Source organism: Sebastes umbrosus, chromosome 1 (genome assembly GCF_015220745.1).
Source record: "Sebastes umbrosus isolate fSebUmb1 chromosome 1, fSebUmb1.pri, whole genome shotgun sequence".
NCBI classification, from domain to species: domain Eukaryota; kingdom Metazoa; phylum Chordata; class Actinopteri; order Perciformes; family Sebastidae; genus Sebastes; species Sebastes umbrosus.
Window position 1 is genome coordinate 31,790,667 of NC_051269.1, and position 19,248 is coordinate 31,809,914.

The 19,248-nt window shown below is 41.4% G+C and overlaps 1 protein-coding gene across 3 annotated transcripts in view; it reads right to left on the reverse strand.

Moving 5' to 3' along the window:
- LOC119491069 (tensin-2-like) overlaps nucleotides 1-19,248 on the reverse strand; it is a 34,257-nt gene that overhangs the window by 13,919 nt on the left and 1,090 nt on the right. For 2 of the 3 annotated variants that reach the window (XM_037774696.1, XM_037774706.1), the window contains exons 2-3: nucleotides 9,410-9,515; nucleotides 9,228-9,265 (exon numbers count right to left, since the gene is read on the reverse strand). In XM_037774696.1, coding sequence (XP_037630624.1) covers nucleotides 9,228-9,265; nucleotides 9,410-9,515 — 144 coding nt within the window. Of the gene's footprint in view, nucleotides 1-6,032; nucleotides 6,067-9,227; nucleotides 9,266-9,409; nucleotides 9,516-19,248 lie in introns of those variants that run through there. The other variant, XM_037774715.1, reaches the window with a different exon arrangement.

The following is a 19,248-nucleotide window of genomic DNA, read 5'->3' on the forward strand; positions in this document are numbered from 1 at the left end:
GAGGAAGTCTCTACATGTGGCGTGCAGTCCTTGTACTCTGCCGGTGAGCCAATAGTAAATTGCCAAAACCACAAACACACGTATACACAGAGAAAGAGAGAGAGAGAGGGAAGCTAAGGTCATTCAAACCGGCTGCAGCCACTACTTCTGGATTGTTTATTATGAGGATAACAGTTGACCCTGAAGTGACAAACTAAGAGAAACTGGTATGTGTTACTTTTCCAACTCATTTTGATGGTCTCATGAGATGAAGTGATTTACAATGCAGATCACATCAAATGATTAAAAACAAGAAATGCATTAATAACGCGACCTAACTAACAGGAAATGAGCTGAGAAATGTAAACCTTGACAGGTGACACCCTGTCAACTTTTGACCTCTGACCTATTCCATGAGACTGATTGACAGCTGAGCCGCCCTCTGTGGGCGAGTGCTGACAGGTGTCAGGCAACAGGTTAACAAGTCAAATGCCTGCAATCACAACGATCTACAACTCAGGAACACAACAGCGACAGTGCAGAAAGTTTCCTGTTGACAGAACAAGGCAAGGCATACGATCAATACCGTGGGATATTTTCAAAACTACATTTTTGATTTCCATTTTTTTGATTGAGGTAATAATTTTAAGGATTAATTATCCCTGCTCTAACTTTGATAAAAAAATAAAGGCTCCTGATGCTCACTACGATTGATTGTCAAGCAAGTTTTAATCTGAGCACCAGAAAATGTAATTGTGAGGGTATCTGATGTCGGTCCCTGACAGTTCAGGTTGATTTTGTCTTTGTTCATCATGTCGGCAACACCAACATGATATTGTTGAAATAATAACATAGAAACTGAGGCAACCACTGATACATATATTTTATCATAGTGAGTGGCTGCTGCATCATGATCCTCATGCAGGACATGTGAGGGTTTCTGGACAATATTTGTCATTGTTTTGTGTTGTTAATTGATTTCCAATATTAAATATATACATACATTTGCATAAAGCAGCATATTTGCCCACTGCCATGTTGATAAGAGTATCAAATACTTGACTCCCTTGAAGGTACATATCATAACAGATCAAAAATGTGCAATTAATTTGTGATTAATCGCAATTAACTATGGACAATCATGGCCATGGACCATGAGAAATAGAACACAACTTATCATGAATCTTCAATTCATTTCGCTTCATTTTGGTGTTGTACATTTCCATGATAGGAGCAATGGCACCCTGGAACGTTACATTTGATTTGTTAGGTTTCTTTAAAAAAAAAAAAAATAGTTCAAAAAGATTTGCCATGAGAACAGGAGATGGGTTTTCTATTACATGACATAAACCCAAAGGATAGCTTTCTTATTTCATGGCACACACACTGTCAGGAGATGGCAAAAGACATTACAGAAGGGCACAAAGAAAGACTGGCAGAGTTTAGGAGAGAGTGATGATGGGGAAACATAAACAGACATGTGATCCAGGGAGGAATGACTAAAAGGAGGAATGAAGGAGAAAAGGGCATGCTGTAATTGGGTACTGCGTGGTAGAGAACAAACAACAAAATATGCAACTGCTAAACTGCCAAGATGATGTCATCATGTGATTGTTGTCATGCAGGTCTCACACAGACTGACAGCTGATATACTAATACTCTGTATTTGTTATTCAGCTGTTATTTGTTGGATCTGTAGTCAATCAGTTATTCTCACATTCCACCGCAGCACAAGCATAATCTGTACTTTCCAGTGTGTTAATGCACAACGACGGATTGCAAACATGTTATAAAACCTACGGTAGGAAATGAATGAGAACACAGAGATTCAGCCATAGGGGAGAGCTCCTCTCTTAATAGGTTTAATAATGGTAGTTAAGTGGATAAAGTGGTCGGCTCCAGGAAGGAACAGTAGGAGACAGACACAACATGCACATGTGTGTAAACACAAACATGCATCGTCACGCACACACACATGACGTGCACGCAGAAGACGACCAGGGTTGAACTGACACGCAGCATAAAGGCAGAGGAGGAAGACGCCAGAGTCAACAGGAAGCAATTTGTAACAGGATGTCAGCGCTGGTCAACCTGGGTCCAACACGTGCACACGCACATATAAACACACACACATGCAGAGTGTATGTGTACACGTGTCTTTGGTGGCTCTGCCAGCCTCAGGGTCTTCATTAATGCATGTGGACTGTACACTGTGGAGCCACTGGGAGCGGAGCCATCTGGTTCAGTTTATCCTGTTCATCAGCTAGAATTTACTGAGGTGCCAATGACAGCACTCAGGAGCTGACTGACTGACTGACTGACTGACTGACTGGATGCCTGCTCTGTTTAGTGCTGCAGATTGCAAGTAACACTTCATTCATTCATTCATTAAAGCAACAAATAGCATTCTCTATTTTCAGCTTCTCAAATGTGAGCGCGTGCTGTTTTTCTCTGTTATATTTTGATTATTCGCCAGGGGGTGAGATGGATATGAAGCTATGGCCAGCAGCCGGATGTGTTAGCTTAGCACAAAGACTGAAAACGAAGAAACTAGCTTTACTTTGTCACAAACTACAACTTCCACTGTACATTCCCTTGATATTCTCAAACTAACTCTGTCTTTTGCTCCTTTGCACACATTCACCGCCGCTCTCTCTCTCTCTTGCTTCATCACTCATTTCCAACGTACACACACACTGACTCTGCTATTCTCCAAATGACTTAAGCTACTCTTACAACTGCTCTAGATGGAAACATTCGCATATTCCCGTCGGCCATCGTAGTTCTTCTACAAGCTTGGCACACGGGAGAGGCTGCAATCTGCAACCTCACTGTGAGATGTCGCCAGATGTTACACACTGGACCTTTAAAGGTGCTGGTATGTGGATGTAGTTACATTTGCGCAGAGCCAGGCTAGCAGTTTTGCCCTGTTTTCAGTCTTTATGTAAAGCTAAGCTAACCAGCTGCTGGCTTGAACCGAGAGAGGTATCGATTTTCTCATCTAACTCTGGGATCAAAGACAAATACATGTTTTAGCCAAAATGTCTAACTAATGTTAAGACATCATCCTGTGCTCTGAGAAATTGTGATGGACTTTCTGACATTTACAGCCTATCTGATCAATTAAAAATGTGCTTGACTGATTGGAGTAATCAGCATCAATCTACATTAAATCAGAGTTTCCTGGCTGCTCCACAGCAGAGTGACTGTGGCACGAATCTTCAAAGTTGTCACTGCCACATCTTGACTCATCTCTCCTATTCCAGGGAGAGGAAATCCAACACAGAGATCTGCCGAGAGCGCAGCTGAGTCAGTTACGGGGAAGCTGCAGATAAATGTGAGTGTTTGAGACACGGGCGTCGGTACGCCGTCCAGGAGGAGCGAGTTTCATTCTGACAGTCGACTCTGAGCTGACATCACACTCTGGAGAGGGAGAAGTGAGTAAGCTTTCCCGATTTGAAAGTGGAAAAGCAAAATAACCACGGCTTTTTCCAAGTTCCATCGTCTCACAAAAAGACACTGAACGCCAAAGTCCACTGAAAGCTAAATAAAACTCTGAGGCTTTTTGTTTTCCTGTACAGACTGTTAACATTTCACCCAGGGTACCAGAGGGCAAATCTAGGAGCGGCTGTGATTTAGGAGGCTTCACATGAAAGCACGGCATCCCCTCTCCTTCTCTCATTATCGCTCTGCCTTTCTTCCGTTTTCTCTCATCTTTGAGCCCTCATTTCTGCATTTCCTAACCCCTGCAGTCTGTCACTCCCTTCTGCTGTTACCTCACACTCTGTCTCTCTCTCTTGCTTTACTTTCAGTGCCTGGGGACAGGATACCCACAATCATCCCTGCCGTGAGATACAACAAGTATGAGCTCCCCCTGAATAAACAACATCAGATGACACCTCGATAAGCATCACGCATAGCCGGGGCAAGTCCCTAACCAGCCCCGGAGAAGAAGGGAACAAGAGGAAGCACAACTCAAAGCAAATAAAACAAACTGTCCAGGGAGTGGAGATATAGACGGAGCTTAGAGAGGGAGAGAAAAAGGCATCGGGAGGACGGGAAGGAGGAAAGAGGAGAGGCAAACGCTGGATGGGAGACAGATGTCAACAGCTGAACACACTGGCCACTGACACACAGCAGAGAGATTTCACAGAGCTATTTTGATTGAGCTCCTTATTTTAGACCATACGTCCAACACTTAAAGGCTCATTTCGTCTATTCGTCCATCAGTCCTCTCACAAATCCACCAGCAGTAACACTGAAGTTTTCAAGAGATCTGGCAACTATGTCTGACAACATCATGGTACAACGTGCATTTGTATTTGGGCCTTGGCGCTTTGCCCAACAACATTTAGCATCCAATAATTGAAAAATAATACACATTTATCACAATTTACTGTCTTTATCGATCCAACACATGACTGTCAAAAGAAATATCTCATAAATGATGCTCAGATAAGCACCAATTGTTTTAAAGACATGCCAAAAAACCAGCAGCTGTATAATTCCTGGCTTGAATATTAAACAAGTCTTGCTCTGTACTTATCACTTTGCTCTCAGGAAATGAAAAGCAATGGGTAAATATAAACACTATGCATGCATCCATATGTGTGCACTCTCCCTTAATTATTGATAAGACAAGCAAAGCAGTAAAATCAAATTAACCATGAAAATTTTCTGTACATAGTGCATCATGCTGGTTATAAATAGCAACAACAACCTTAATGAAGTTACATAGATATTCATCTGACAGGATTTGCTATCCACAACATCCATTTCAACCTCCATCCTACTGAGTTCTCCAATGTCTATCGACTTAGTGCCGCTTCTATCTTCCAGTCGATGTGCCTTTGACACGTCGAGCTACCACAGGTCCACCCGGCCTCCCGTGGTGAGACCCAAACAAAACAGAAGAGGTTGAAAAACATGACACTTGTTGCCCAAGACACCTGATAGGAGAGAAGCAACAGAAATTCACAACATCTGGACAACATCTAGACCGATAAATGAGGCGATATTAGCATATATATATCGGTATCGTTCTAAATGACGGCTTATAAGTAACAAGAAATGTCAAAGTTTGAGGTAGAAACTGTTGCAGTTCCACTAGCACTAATTAGGACTAATGGACAACACTATTATGTACAACACTTGCTTATTACACAAGCACTTATTCCATAAAGCATCATAATTGCTATATCAATTCATATATCAGCATGAGACATTAGCAGGACAGCTGGTGTGTTTGTGTGAGCAGACACTGCAACCATCTGTATTTCACTAAGCAACATTAGGATCCATCAGATGATGTTTAGGACAGCTGAGTCTGGGATACAAACATTTGTCTCTGTCAGGTGCCCTTTGGTCATCGATGACAGTCCGTACTCACTACACAGACATGTATGCACAGTGCTGAAGTAGATAGATACAGTGGGAAATTGCATTCTCACAGCAGCACACACAAGCTGTATAGAGTAGATAAATGTTGATCAAATTAAAGGTGAGAAAAGTTGTGCATACAGATAGATGCATGCTGGTGTATGCAAACAAACACATCAAATCTATCCCCCAAACAGTCTGGCAAAGCTTTACAACTTTTTTTTACATTTACAGGCATGTACAGTAGCACATACAGAATAGGGTTTAGGTGCAGTTTCTGTAATTTGCCAACCTGCACAGATACTGAACTATCTCATTAAAAAGTAAATCTTTCACTCTCTAGTATTAAAAATTAAAATCTGTGTATTTTTTTTGTAGGTCACAGCAGGAGTCCTCCCCTTCATTTTCTGCACTTGCCTTAATCACAGTAAATGAAATCCTCTTTCCGGGAAAAAGCGAGAGCCTCTCTAGCTCCTTAATGGAATAATGTGCACACATGCATCACATGCCGCATTATCAGAGCAAACACTGTGGAGAGGCTTTAAGGGTTGTTAGATTGCGACTCAGTAGGAAAGAGAAATACAGAAATGAAAAGTCAAAACTGGCGTGCTGAGTATATATATGAATAAACTAAACCAACAGCTTTACTCAGTAAATACAGAGCGTGTTTTTACCTCTCAACAAGCAGCTTCAGTCTTTCCCTCTGCCTCTGAGCAGTCCTGTCTGTAGAGTGGGATACACCACCTCCCTCTCTCTGCTCTCTCTCTCTCTCACCAACTCCCTTTGCCTCCCTCCCTCCCTCCCTCTCTCACAATAACACACACACACTCCCACTGTGCCAGCAGCACATGCAACATAGCTTTCCCCTCTCTCTATGCCTGTGTCATTTACGCACAGAGACAGTAAAGCACGCCGGCAGTAAGAGTGCTTTCCCTCGCACGTGCACTCACGCACATCAATACGCCACATGCAAACACTGGGCAGCCCTGCAGAGTGCTGATGTCCAGTGACCTCTTCAGTGACCTCGCCAGTGGCCTGAGGCCGAGAGAGAGAGATGACAAGTGGCAGCAGGACAAAGAGGTAGAATTAGATGGACTGCAGGATGCAAAAAAAAAAAAGCTAGTGTTGACTGTTATGGAGATGGTACTAAGCTGGCACTGATGAAAGCATTTAAGACTTGAAAAGGAGATAAAAAAAACACCACGGAGAAGGTGGGAGAAGCTTTAACTGTGACTCTATAAAACATCAGGAAATCTAACAGAGATGAAAGGTAGAAAAAGATGATGACAGTGAGACACAAGAGATGAAAGAAGTAAAAAAGAGTGGACATATGAGCAGCACATAGAAACATACAGTGGGAGCATAGCGTGACACGAAGCAGACAGCAGCCTTGACCCAATGTTCCCCTTTATTTATGAATAACCCCAAACGGGACTGATTACACACACACACAGTCTGCCTCCCCCAGCTGCCTCTCGCTTATTTGCGTCAGCCCCCCGTGATCACTCACTGGCAGGCATCTACGGCACTCTTGTTATTTTCTATATTTACCCACTCAGGCTTCTCCTACCCAGATTGATCATCGTCCCGTGTGACGATGTCCACTCTCGTCCAGGGCGCCTGCCCTATCCTGAAGCCACCACGAGTTGTTTTTGGCTATCGCCGTGGCGACCAGAGGGACGAGTATGACAAAAATAATAATCCTCTTTTAATACATGCTGCTAAGGCACAACAGCTGGTAGTGCCCAGTTGTATACTATTACAGTGTGTGGAAGAGGAGGAGGAGGAAGAGGAGGAGGGGGGCAGGAAGGCAAACTCCCCCCCACCCCCTGTCATAAATCCCACAGGCTTGAGCTGTCCTGAAGGGCTGAGAAATAAAGAAGATGGGTTGCTGTTTTTCTCTGTCTGTGCTTTCGGACAGTGTAAGCACAGTTACAGCAAGGTCATGAACACACTCAGTGGTGTGTGACACTGAGCTGCTGTGAGCGGAGTCACGGGAGAGCAGAGGCAGCTACTCCCAGTGGTTTGATATAAGCTGTGGACAGAAAGAGAGCTTCTCTCTTACACAGCGCCTCTTATAATAAAATAAATCCACTCAAAAACAACAAAGATTAGGCTCCTTGCTCAAAACACAACTTTTTGCATGAAAGTCTGATCTATTGAGGTCACAGTCTGTGGACAAAAATGTGTCCCTGCCTCCTCTGTGATGGATTTTTACCCTGTATTATTGTTTAATGGCAGTGCAAAACGGTGACAAGAAGCTATTTCTCTTTGATGCTGAGGGACTGACAACAACACCTCACATTCACCACTGATGTAATGCGAGAAAATAATCTGCAATTGCACTTCATTATTGCAGCAAAGTGTTTTCAGATAATTTTTGGTATCTTTTAACGGTATCTTATATTTCCATTTTAGGCAATAAGCTCATGCTTACATTGTTGCTCATACATTGTGATGTGCAATGGCTGCAATATGAAAATCTGACTTATTTCACACACCTCATATATTAGATGTGAATAGTATGGAGCAGTGTTTCCCAAATAGTTTTTCTGGGGACCCACTTTTTAAAGATGACAAACCATTGCAACACAATTCACAATAACCTATAAATCAAATTTGTGCATAAATGAACCTTCCTGACCATTTCTACCACCATTTCTACATCACCATTCATTATCTTAATTAGGTAAACCAGCCATGTTGAAGAGATATACGTTTGATAAATCAAATAAATGCATTTAGGTGGAGTTAACAGGCTCTTGTGTGTTTCCTCACATTGGTAAAACAAACAAAATGCACGCTAGCCTTTCATATTAGATTCAATGTAAACCTGTGCGACCCGACACAGTCTTTGGGAAAGGCTAGTATGAAGTGTCAAAGGTTGAAGCTATAAAGCCCTGACAATACTGATACAAATACAGAGAAGTGAGATAAACAGAAAGAGCTATGTTGAGAAAAAGTAGGGATGCTGTGAGTAACATCCTAAAACAAGTGAAAATAATCTGTTCAGGGCCTGAGATAAACTTGTTTCAATGCAATTCTGCTGGCTTTCAGTATTTTTTCAAGTGTCGGAAATGCCACTAAAATCACTAGCACACCACTTCCTTTCTTTGCCTTGTTTCCAGAAGACATTTGCTGATTCAGTACAACATTACCAGTTGCCATGGACAATTCTTGCTATATTAAAGCCTTACATACATCTTGTAGTCACTAGTAGTAGTTAGTATTTCTCAGGGCTGTCAGGGACACAGTGAGGGAACTCAATGGGCTACAATGCTTCTATTTCGCAGTGATTGAAAGCATTCACAGGACTATTTCCTTTCCTATTTCCAACAAATGGACCATTGGAGGATTGTTCAACGTGCAATAGAAAGTGTATATCTTGCAAACAAGTACCTTCCAGTTCAGTTCTGTACTTGAGTTTCTTCTTCAGTAAAAGCTACTGATCTAGTACAACCAGCACAACACAGTCTTCCTCCTCCGGGTACCATCTCCCTGAGCTCTGCTGCCTCTGATAATCCTAAGAGCACTTCTCACAGACAATGCTAATGGGTATCAGAGTGTGGTGTAAAATATAATTCTTTAATAAGCACAAAATGCTTCATATCACGCTGTGTCATAGGGACTTCCCGGGTGTTCGAGGACTCCCAGGAGCTCCTGCTATGCCACGTTAACACATGACTGAGTTACTCATAGCAACCTGGCTGGTTGCAGTTCAGGAGGGGTGGCCTTCTTTAACCAGACATCTAGGTCAGTGCACATGGCTTACTCCACTTAAAACTCGCACCATATTAGCATCTGAACCTCTGACACACAATTTGCTCAGGACAGGAGGACGGTAAAGTGTGGTAAAGTGTACGGCTTACCTTGGCTTCACATGTCTTGTGAACTGCAACCTTGCACTCTGCACACAGAAAAGAAGAGTACATGTTTTAGTCTGACAGTGACAGGACCAGAGGACAGTCTGGGTGAACTCATCAATATCAGGTCTAGGTGTGTATCCACTCTTGCCGCGTCTCTGCCTGACCTGACAGAGACATGGACTCACCCTTGCAGAAAGCCCCAGGGTTGTCGATGTTCTGCTTGCAGACATCGCACATCCGTTTCCTCTTGAAGCTCTTCTCTGTGAAGGCATGGCTCCCGGCTTTGACAAGCTGCAGACACACAAATAAATAGAATTAGTCAAGAGGTGAAAACAATAAATCCTCATTCATTTAATCACTGAAAAGACTGAAACCTTATGAATGCGTATATGGTTTTGACATGTCTTTCCCATGTGTCTCAAGGCCTTTTATTTCAGCATTGGGCGGTCACCTGTCCCCTGTCTGGCTGCTGTCAGTACAGATGTGCACTGGGTCAGTGACACACCAGCATGATGCCTTTACCTGCTGTACATTCAGTTTCCTCCACTAAAAACTCCTGTCATATCACGCTGTGTTTTTGAGGCATCCCGTTGTCTCGTCTTTTAACTTGTCCTCATTCTGTCTCAGTCTGTGGTGCAGCTCAGATGATGAAAAACAAGCAGCTTTCTGTGCTGCCACCATCCTCTAATGTGCTGCTGTATGGTCACATGAAAGATAAATGTAACTGAATAGATGGGCATGGTGTTCATTTTTTTTTAGTGGTGTCCTTTTGTGATGCTGTTGGCTTTCTTCATGTCCCTGGACTGAATTATCTCAACAGCTATTACACGGTTTACCCTCAAATTTGGTACAGACATTCATGTTCCCCAGAGGATTAACTGTTTAGCTTGAAGACACATCTTTTGTCATATAACTACAGAGAAACTGCGAACATTCAAGCAATCCTAAAACAGGTTTCTAACCAAAACTATTAGGCAAATACTGTGGCTGTCTACTATTTAACATTTGCTAATTATTGATGCCATTTTAGTCTCTTTAAAGGGGAAATATTATAAAAAAGTGAGATTTTAATGTTTTTTTTATTATAAAGTATAGTATAAGTATTATATAAATACTGTGAAAGTTTTGAAACGCTCAATCCACAGGGAAATATACACAGCCCGTTTTCAGAAACTCTGCATTTGAAACAAGCTGTCGGGATTTCTGTCCATTTGTGATGTCACAAATATACAATATTTAGACCTTTTACGCAGTTTTTAACATAAACATTCTAAATGGGTCCCAGTTTATTCCTGGTTGCAGTGTATGTGAATGTCATCAACTGACAGGAAGTACACATGGACCCAAGCTGTTGCCTAGCAACGCAATCCTGTTGCAATTCCGTCAAAATGCGCTAAAACGGAGCGTTTAAGACAGAGGGTAAATACATGCCTATTCAGGCTGACAGTATGAGGAAAATAAAGTTTTTTTTTTAACATTACAGCATGTAAACATGTTCTAGTAGAAACACAAAATACAAGTATGAACCTGAAATGAGCATGATATGGGACCTTTAAATGTGGCTGAAGTAGCTGGCGTTTCTCCTTTTTGATAACAGGCTTATTGTAAGTTTCCTTTCCACAATGCAAGGTGGCACAGGACCACCATGGCAGCTGTGTAAACACGAGATATGAGCTTCTGTGGGCAAAGCAAAGATAGAGATGAAGGTAGACAGACCCGCTGTAACCGTTAGCTGTCGTTCTCAAAAAGTTGAACTTGAATCTCTTCTGATAGCTACTCTATTATCCTGCTGAAACAAGAGCGCCCCCTGCAGTTGCGCACATCGCAAATAACACCAGATAATGACATGTTAAACATGTAGAAACACATTAATTCTGCATACGTTACCCAAATAACGGGAAGAAACTCGGTTAAAAGCCAATATAATATATATGTTTTTACCGAAACGTAACTCAATTCCAACACCAAGAAACTAACGTGAGCAAATAATCAAAAACACCAAGGCCTATGAAAAGGAGACTGGGTCATGGGCGGACACGGGTCTTGAGGTTTGGGGTATAACACATGCGCAGTGTAACAGAAGCTGTGGTTGTGCGTTGCGATTGGCTCAATTTTGGCAAGTGCAGGCGAGATTGTACTGCGCATTTGTTGTACCCACGGAGATATGACGCGTGACCCAGCCTCCTTTATATAGGCCTTGCCGCACACACGATATGTCATTATGAAAGCTAAAAACATGCTAACGGTCACTGCACGTGCATAGTGGTGCTAGCAATTATGCAACTTCATGCTAACTAACCGTATTTCATGCTAACGTTACCCTCCAGCACACACACACCTAATGTCATTAAGAAAGCTATGAAAATCCGTCTGCTGGTTATGAAAAGTCATTAAACCAGCAGCCGAAGAAGAGACAAAAATAAACTTCTCTTTAAACAGCCATAACCATCAAAAAAGTCCTTCCTTTGCTGTTTTGTGATCAGAAGTTGTGTTCAAGGGCATATCAATGCTAATGGTTAACTACTTCAATGTCTCTGGGTCATTTTCTAGTTGATTCCTGCCATCTGTAGTCATTTGCATGGCATGGAGGGATTGCATTCTGCCTTTCACCAGCATAACATTTTCAAATGGCACAGATGGTACCCAAATGGCCAATTTGAAGATTGCACCATAACATGCCTCTCCTAAAACTAAACTACAACCTTGCTCTGTTTCACTTTATTAGCAATCTGTGCACAGGTAATGGTCAGATGTTGTAATATGGTCTGAAACAACTAAATTTTTATATCTTGTTTTTCACTGTTTACCTATTATACCTTTATTGATTACTTGCTTATTAGATCTTGTTGTTTACAGATGCCTTTTGTTGTTTTTGCTGTCCCCCTTTGCAGCTGTAATCCTGCAAATTTCCTCACTGTGGGACTAATAAAGGATTATCTTATCTTATCTTAGAGGTTTGGGCAGCAACTGCATCATTCCAAAGGGATATAGGCCTACACTCTAAAAGTGTACAGTTTTATTAGACGGAAATTAAATCTTTCATTTATTTTGTGTCCATCTTCATTTATTCTGACCGGGTAACATAATATAGTATGATGCTGTCAGTTCTGCAGAAATCGCACAAGTTTATTATGACACCACGATTATTGGCTGAAAGGTTTCATACACTAAGAATACCCTGAATTAACTGAATGATACTCTAGTATAAATTTAAATGATGGAGCAGATATGAAAATAAAGCTTTAACCCTGGAGAAAAAGCCATAAAATGCATGTTTTTGTGCACACACACATAGTCCCAGTGAGGGGTAGGGGCCTTAAAGGTAAATACATGTATTTCCCTGAGTCATAATCCATGGGTTTTTACTTTTTATAAAGCAATACTCAACTGTCCCAGTGAAAAGAAGCACAATGTTTATATAAAACTATTAATGCTGTCCCGAAGCAATGCCTTCTGACAGCATGAAGCACATTAAACCATTAAATCTTTCCTTGAGCAGAGAAGGAGGTGCCTGGAAACATCAGGGAGGAGAGGGTGTGTGTGTGTGTGTGTGTGTGTGTTTGAGGCAATGGGAGAGGTGGAGGGCCACAAACAGCGTACCTGCACACACTGGTGTTTCTTTTCCCGTTAAATGACTCGATGTATTTCTCTGGTCTTGAAAAAACATTTTTCCGCTCAGGCGTTTTTTTTTTTAGTTTTTCCGATGCCTGGTTTTTCCAAACAGGAGGGGCATTGAGTTCAACTCTGGAAGGTGAAGGTGCACACACACCGGTTTGGACTCACACTCCCTAAAACACTCTTTTTTTAACTATCCGACACCAGAGTCTCACTTCTCCACCATCTTGAAGTGAAAATGGAAGGAAACTCATTCTATTAACCACAATGTACTATAAAACAGCCATGTCTCTCAAGAGGAGAGTCTGCAGTCTAAATCCTTTATGACTAGAAATGTATAATTAATGTTTTATGTAGCCCTACCCTGAGCTTTGCGTGGTTACATAATGTGAACGTAAATGCAGCTGATTCGCTCTGACTACACTTTTCAACCCTCAACAGAACAAATCCACAGAATGTGTGGTTCATTAAAAACTATGAATGATTTTTTCATCTCTACTAAAATTCAGTTTTTTAGTTTTTAATGCATTATACATGTAGGTGATATTGGAAGGCTAATCACAACTTAATTAACTATATAGTCAACAAACTGAACTTTAAAGGAATACTTTGAAATTTTAGGGTATGCACACATATTTCAATATTCAATATTCCCATCTAACTATCAGCAAGAGAGCAAATATATGTCCCAAAATGTTCTTTAAAGGGATAGTTGAGATGTTTTGAAGTTGGGTCGTATGAGGTACTTATCCATAGTAGGTGTATTACTTTGATGGTCAGCGTGCCCCCAGCTTGGAGAAACAGACAGGAGTACCAACACCGGAGCAAAGCAATACAGTGCTGTGGACGGGGACGGCAGAAAAACAGTATTTAGCCACCTAAAAGAAAGGCTCACTTGAAAAAACATCAAAATCTGTTTAAGTGTACGATATATTTAGAATATTTTCACCGCTTTATCTTGCAGTCAGATCCTTTCCTTCCCTTTCCAACAGGGAACTGAACTGAAAGTGAAACTTATCTATGCTCTCTTCAAAGCCAGCTGGCTCAGATGACCGAATTTTTTTTTAAATATAGCGTACACTTAAACGGATATACATTTTTTTCGGGTGGCTAAAATACGATTTATTGCCGTCCACAGCACTGTATTGCTTTGCTCCGGTGTCGGTACTCCTGTCTGTGTCCCAAACTGGTGGCGTCCCGACCGTCATCTACTGTAGGTAATACACTGACTATGGATAAGTACCTCATACAACACCACTTCAAAACCCCCGAACTATCCCTTTAACTATACAGTCAACAAATCAAGGTATTCCTGCATTGGTGACCAAACAAAGAAATAATGTGGATTCGTAAAAACAGTTTGATTCTGTTAGCAACTGTAGCGAGAGTTACAGTAGATGGTTATTTGATGAACAATGCCCTGCATAACTTGTGTGTGCTGCAACTCTACGGACATGAAGACTGCACCATGTTGTTATTGTAAGGAAGGGTCACGCAGGGTGTCGTTGGATGGTGTGCTGATCAGACGCTCACAGGCATGGATGGGACACATTACCATTATGCTGTATGTATTGATCTTATAATCACAGCAGCACAGTAACATTGGACTATTGACACATGCACTCTGCTGTTATGATGAATGGATGAATGGAGCTGCTAAACCATGGCATCCACTGAATGTGTTGAATCTGGGTCTCTGTGTGTGTACTAGTGTGAGTGTGTGTGAGTGTGTATGGAGAGGGGGGATTTAGGAGGAGAGACGATAAGCCAGTGAACCTGACAAAAAGAGGGCATGTGAGGCGAGAGGAGGATCATCATCCCCTCCAGCCATTTACATTTTAAATGTCATTACATAACTCGGGAATTTTGGAGTTTGAATCGATTGGACTTATGTAATGACACACTGAGATGTTGTACGTGTTAACTGTGTACCTTCTTAAACCTGAGATCACCTGCAGGATAAAAAGTAGAGTTGTCAATAATAACACTGAGGACTCACAGTAAAAGTTATCAGAATGACTTTCTTTGCACGTGAAGAAAAATTAAGCACGATGAAATTCCACAATGTGCTGAATGCACAAAAATCTGAATCCTCTGCTACAAGAGAAAAGTTTAATAATGCTATTAAGGGTGTAATATAATATCAAAACACGTGAGTATCGCAATATTATGTTGTGCGATACTGTATCGATTCTCCAAAACACTGTATTGATATTTAATTAACCTCTTAAATATCCATAGAGTGAAGGTTACTGGCATCATATGAAACTATAAAACCTAAGGAATCAATTGGTACCAACCACGTCATACTGACTTGTTGATAAGAAAACTGGTATTTTACAGTTTTTTACAGTATTTTTAGAGTCCTTTGACCTCTGACCTCAAGTTATGTGAATGAAAACGGGTTCTATGGGTACCCACGAGTCTCCCCTTTATAGACATACACAGTTTATGATAATCACATGCAGTTTGGGGCAAAAACCATGCAGTTTTTTGCATGCAGTATGAATGGTATTTTTGCCTATTCCAAAAAAGGTGTATTTCTGGTGTGTTCTTTGACGGTTTTCCTAAAATTAAACAAAACAATCGCAATATGTCCTGCTTATACAGTATCTGTATACAGTATATATTGAATTGTTACCCCTGTATCATGATACGTATCGTATCGCCATTCTTGCCAATACACAGCCCTATTTGCTATATTATTTCTTAAAAACTATATATAATATTATGTGAATATAACAATATCAAAATATAAAGTATCAACATTAAATGTTAATATTAAGAATATTATTATACATTTTATATGACTAACAGTGTGACATTACAGGAATTAAAAATACCAAAATAAAATCAATAGCTCAATGTGACTGGACGCTGAATTGATTTTTCCTTTGCCATTTGCTTGGGGTCAACTAAATTACAAATGCTTTTCCATTTTTATACTATTTTGGGTTTTGTGGCTGCACATCTGAACCAAGTTGCGTGAATGTCACTAAAAACACAACAACCTAAGTGCATTGGTGTGTTGCAGAATGAGGTGAAGCTGAAACTAGCGGGGTTAATGACTTGGAGTTCAGTGTCATCTCCTTCTTAACGGCCTGTGAATTCTTTCAAAAGACAAACATCTCAGATGACAACTTTCACATTTCATTTTGGATGAGCATCATTTCATCAGTTGCATGTTGAAACCTGCACCGCAATTACTCATCTTTTCATGCCAGTGTGTCAGTTTGAAGTTCAAACTAGAAACACAGGATAAGTCAAGAGCACCATCTGGTGGACCAAGAGCAGTATAACTTTCTTTTTAATGACCCAATGTATGCACACTAATCTGTGTTGCAACTGCTGTCACAAGAAGATGACAAATGTCCCTTAAATAAGTGAATCATCTCTTAACCTACAAACACAACCCCACATGTTTAAATCCTTTTATTCCATATCCCTTACTTTGGAAGTTTAGGGGACAGGCTCCTTGATTTATAAACCTCACACCTCTTTTACCTTAAGTTAAATATTAAAGTTTTTCAGGCACAAACGTGATGAAAAATTGGCAATCTGTTCTGCAAATAAACAAAACTCTTACACATTATCACAGCATGTCACCAGAGTTGTTAGCAGTAGGTTGGTGAGTTAGCACTTAAATTAGTGCAATAATCATCTGTGTGGAAATCATCTGTCAATTAATGACAAATGGGATCAAAGGGCGGTCATTAAATTTAAAACTGACAAATGAAATGACTCATGGATCTCACAGCGTGGGGGCGTCTTTCTACATAATGGCGCTGCCCTTGCACTTTCCTCCCAGTTGTTGTTCTTTCCCTCCATTTCTCATCAGTATATTAGCACAGTAGAAGGAGAACGCAACAGCAATACAATCCAATAACAATGGTAGTATTTGTTTAATGCTCTATAATGTCCTCCAAAGGTCGGATTTTGTTGAGGATTTTTTTAAATTTGGAGTGAATATACACTGCATTGGACTGTACGGGTGTTTGTGACATGTATGTACTTTTGATACCAGTAAAAAGGAACTTCATTTGAGTGGACATTCAGTCTCCAGAGGCTCCCGTGACTATCAGCAGTGTTGCAGTATTGCACTGCAGTATTAAACAACCCCACCCCACTTGGAGTTTTGCAGCCAAAGCCGATGTCATTCTACAAGCATGCCTGACCACTGCAGAGAGCCCGAAGCACTTCCACTTCTAACATGGAGATGAGGAGCGGGTCAGGCACCAACAGAAGCATAATGGATTTCTTTATGGCTGCATGGGCTTTTTATTACTGTGAAGACGGCATCAGGAGCATTTTAAAGGAACAGTGTGTAACATTTCGGGGGGATCTATTAGCAGAAATGGAATATAATATTCATAACTATGTTTTCATTAGTGTATAATCACGTGAAACTAAGAATCGTCGTGTTTTCGTTAGCTTATAATGAGCCCTTCATGTCTACATAGGGAGTGGGTCCTCTTCAGGGAGTTCGTCATGTTGCACTGCCATGTTTCTACAGTAGCCCAGAACGGACAAACCAAACTCTGGCTCTAGAGAGAGCCTTCCACGTTTTTACGTAACCTGAAACACCGTAGTTCTCCGACATGCTTGTGAAACTGCAGTAATGTGAGCCGCAGAGTGCAAAACCGTGGTACTGCCAGTCGCCGTCTGACTTCCGTTGCTTCCAAAGTAGTGTTATTATGGTAAGGATGCTCTCTGAGAGAGGCAAACGACGTAACCACAATTTTACCACGTTACTGCACTCTTGGAAAGGGAGGAGTGAGCTGAGGGGTACTGAATTGGTTGCAATCTGCAGCCACACCACTAGATGTCACCACATCCTACACACTGTACCTTTAAGGGTATTATTCCAAAACAACTCAGGAAAGTTTTCTAAAACCGTCCCATTCAATCATAGTTTCATACATCTCTGTCACGTGTCTGAATGTATAAAAACATAAGTTTTATGAAATGTACACATTGTGCTAATTATTTCAAATGGTAATGATATACAGCTGCCACACACACACACACACACCCACTGTAAATTAATACAGTGTACAGTGACACACCCCCTCGGCACTAAATGCCTCGGTCTGCGTGAGTGTTTTTTCCAGTGACACCTCACTAGTGATGACATGCCGAATAGCAGGATCCACATCCTCTAACTTTGGTTAACACACACACACACACACGCGCACACAAACACAAACACACACAAACACACATACACACTCAGGAAGGGACGGGAGCAGGTGGCGAGCCAGGGGTATGCTCTAGTTCTGGCAGGGTATTTATAACCTGCATGAGTAGGGGCTGTCACCTCCAAACAGCTATGAAAATGCTGAAAATAGGTGCAGGAATGTGTGTGTCTGTGTTTGTGTGTGTGAGAGAGACAGAGAACAAAAAAACACTACAATCAACATAAAGAACTCCTGGACTGTTTGCATGTATGACATATTCCTTTCCTCCTCCACTGCGGAGTCCACCCATTCAGCTGGGACTATGTTATCATAATTTGGCATGGTCAGACACACACTCTGTCACACACAGAGAAATTCAGACAGACACACACAATCAGGGCTTCGGGGGATTTGAAGCCACATGTGATCTGAGTAATGTTTTTTGTTCCAGCAAGATCCAGACGTTCACTGAGCAGCACTGTGTGAACATAAAATGACATTACTTGAAGTGAATTCCCCCTTCTCTTTTGTCCTTTTACTCCGACATAGAGCATGCCAGACTGTGATTTACTCTGACATGTGAGAACGCACGCATTCTGGTGCACAGCCTTGATGCTGAACCAACAGGCACTTTTGTATTTTAAGTCTCTATAAAGGTCCTGCAGAGGCTTTACGTGGCTCGCTCCTAAATCCATACATGTTCCTAAATAGAGGCAGCAGCAGCCAGGCAGACGGCGGGTCAGAACCGGACGGTAACTTAAACCACTTCCTCTTGAACCTTGACCCCGGAGAGATCTGATTAACAGGGATCAAGTGGATCGTCCACTCACTGTCTGCAACTGTTTACCTCGTTCGTTGCCACTCATCCCGGTAGGAATGACAAATTAATGAGGCCATCAGAATCAAACTTTTGAAAAATCTCATTACTAGTGCATGCAACTCATGCGTCTGATCTAAATGGGACCTGCAAAACACATGTTTATTCTTCGGTATGCAACACATGTGCAGCACGAGATGCTTCTGTTGTATTTCACGCTGGCAAAAACAAAGAGGAGGAATATTTCGTAACAGAGAGAGAAAAAATGCTTTGGAGTAATCTGATTTGGAAACGTACTGGTAGCTCTTTGGATTCCTTTTGTTGATGTGTGATGACTAATACGAGGTGAATGTAGTGTATAACAATGAAACAAAGTTCAGCTTCTTCTGCTGAGTCAAATGACAAGAAGAAACAA